This window comes from Penaeus chinensis, chromosome 13 (assembly GCF_019202785.1).
Source record: "Penaeus chinensis breed Huanghai No. 1 chromosome 13, ASM1920278v2, whole genome shotgun sequence".
Classification (NCBI taxonomy): Eukaryota; Metazoa; Arthropoda; class Malacostraca; order Decapoda; family Penaeidae; genus Penaeus; species Penaeus chinensis.
In genome coordinates, this window is record NC_061831.1 from 27,513,871 (window position 1) to 27,516,370 (window position 2,500).

General features: G+C 47.7%; 1 protein-coding gene across 1 annotated transcript in view; it reads left to right on the forward strand.

Moving 5' to 3' along the window:
* Positions 1-2,500, forward strand: part of LOC125031646 (mucin-2-like) — a 7,840-nt gene that overhangs the window by 4,900 nt on the left and 440 nt on the right. Inside the window, exons 6-8 of the mRNA XM_047622528.1 lie at positions 1-119; positions 307-458; positions 649-2,500. The exon at positions 1-119 is cut by the window's left edge and continues 1,207 nt beyond it; the exon at positions 649-2,500 is cut by the window's right edge and continues 440 nt beyond it. Coding sequence (XP_047478484.1) covers positions 1-119; positions 307-458; positions 649-2,500 — 2,123 coding nt within the window. The remainder of the gene's footprint in view (positions 120-306; positions 459-648) is intronic.

Sequence of the window (2,500 nt, forward strand, 5' to 3'; positions counted from 1 at the left end):
TGGCACGACCTTCACTAAGTTCTCCTTTGGTCAAGCGAACTTCACTGTTGTGTCAAACCCTACTTCTCCCCCTCAGTCACCACCTACACCTGGAACCTTTTCTGCTACACCTTCCCTTGGTGCTTCAATTGCTACTTCCCCCAGACCATCAGTCACCTCTCCTACTTCTTTCGTTTCTTCCCCTAGACCATCAGTTACGCCCCCCAGTTCTTTTGTTTCTTCCCTTCGGCCTTCAATCACTTCCCCTACTACTTCCCCAAAACCTTCATTCGTATCTTCCAGACCTTCAGTTATTTCTCCTACTAGGTTTTGTTTCTTCCCCAAGACCTTCAATTACATCTCCAGCTTCTTTCATTTCTTCCCTAAGACCCTCAGTAACGTCCTCCAGTCCTTTTGTTTCATCTCCGAGACCTCCAGTTTCTTTCTTAACACCTTTAGTTTCTTCTCCAAGACCGGCAGTAACTGCTTCCAATCCTTTTGTTTCCTCCCCTATTCCCCTCGTTTCTTCACCCATACCTTCAGTCTCGTCCCCAACTTCTTTTATTTCGTCTCATAAACCATCTGGTCACCTCTCCTACGTCTTTCTTTTCTTCTCCCAATTCCTTTGTTACATCTCCCAGACCTTTTATATCATCTGCTCAACCTCAGGTCACGTCCCCTAAACCTTTTGTTACCTCCATCACGCCATCTAATCCCAATCCCTTTATTCTATCTCAGCGGCCTTCTGCCAGACCTACCAATTCAAACCCTTTCGCCACGTCCTCTCGTCCTTCGTTCTCGTCACCAAGCCAGTCTGGCACTCCATCCAATGCTTTTGGTATTCCTTCAAGTTTTGGGACAACTTCAAGTTCTGGTACTTCTTCACCTTTTGGTACATCTCCTAGTATCTTCCATACTTCGCCAAGTCCTTTTGTTACAACTTCAAGGCCGTTTGTCACATCATCTAACAATTTTCCATCATCTCCTTTCGTTTCCTCCCGCCAGCCAATTGTGATATCCTCTCAGCCTGCTGTTACTTCCCCTCATTCAGCTGTCACTTCTGCTCGTCCTGCTGTCACATTCCCTCATTCAGCTGTCACTTCTGCTCGTCCTGCTGTCACATTCCCTCATTCAGCTGTCACTTCTGCTCGTCCTGCTGTCACTTCCCCTCGTCCAGTTGTCACTACTTTCCTATCCAACACCACCCCTCGGACTTCTGCAAGCTTCTCGTTCCAGCCCCTTTCTGCACGACCAACCACAGTGGTATCACTCAATCCACAGCAAGGATCATCTATTTCTAACCACCCAGATGAAAATTTCACACTCCATAATGCTCCTAAGACACCTTTCAGAGGATTTTCCTTCCAGTCCTTCCATCCAGGATTATCTTCAAGCACTGCGATCCAGCTTGGTGGTTCAGAAGAACCATCTGGGAATGAATTCAGAAAATTATCACCATCATCTTTACCTCCACGAAAACCATCTCGAGTATCCCTCTCACCTATCCCCTCTACAGCACCAACTTCCTTGTCAACTTTTCCCCAAACAGCTTTCCCAGCTAACTTTGGTTCTGTCATCCACTCACGGCCAACTTTCTCTACTACTCTTCCTCCTCCTGCGCTAACAACCCCAAGGTTTGCTGTAACACCTTCTCCATCACAAATAAATTTAGATCCTCCTTCACCTACAACTTTCAACCCAAGGCCTTTCCCCCCTCCACAACCTGCACTTCAACCTCCGCCAAGCCACTTCGGCTCTTCTCAGCCTCGCCCTGATGCTCAATCACTCTCCACCGAACGACCAAATCTTCCTTCTCTGACGTTCACGGCTCCTGCCACATTCCAGTTTCTCAAAGTATCACCACAAGGTGAACTTAGCACTCAGAGTTCAGGTACTACACAGCCAGAGCCAACGACCTTCAGAGGTCCTTTTCTTCAGTTCTTTTCCACACCTGGGTCATCTTCCACACCTTCCCCCTTCCAGAGGACATCAAATGTTCAGAGATTCAACTCTCCTTCAATCTCCACTTCTTCGAGACCGACAACGTTCACATTATTCCAGGACCCAGGTCGAGCATCGCCTACACCTACCGTCAGATCTTTTGTGCCTACATCTCTTCCAGGGCATCCTCGCAGTTTCCGGTCTACAACTACTTTGCCACCCTTCCTTGCTGCCTTTTCTACCTCTTCAAATGACCCAGAAAAACTCCAAAATCGTGCACCGGAAAATACTCTACCTTCACCACCAATCATTGAAATTGGGGGATTTGTTCCCATGAAAATATCCAAGACAAACACAAATGATCAACCTGTAAAACCATCAGAGATCTTAACGCCCCCTCCTCCGCTCCCATCATCATTTGGGGATAGAGACCCGTCTACATCCTTTGCCCCTAATCTTACAACTCCTCAGCGTCCCCCTACCACCTCAAGACCTGTTGTCACCAGTCCCACCTCACAGCCTGCAGTCACAACAGAGTTCAACCTTCAGACAACTCCAAGGACCGTCTTTAACACAGCAC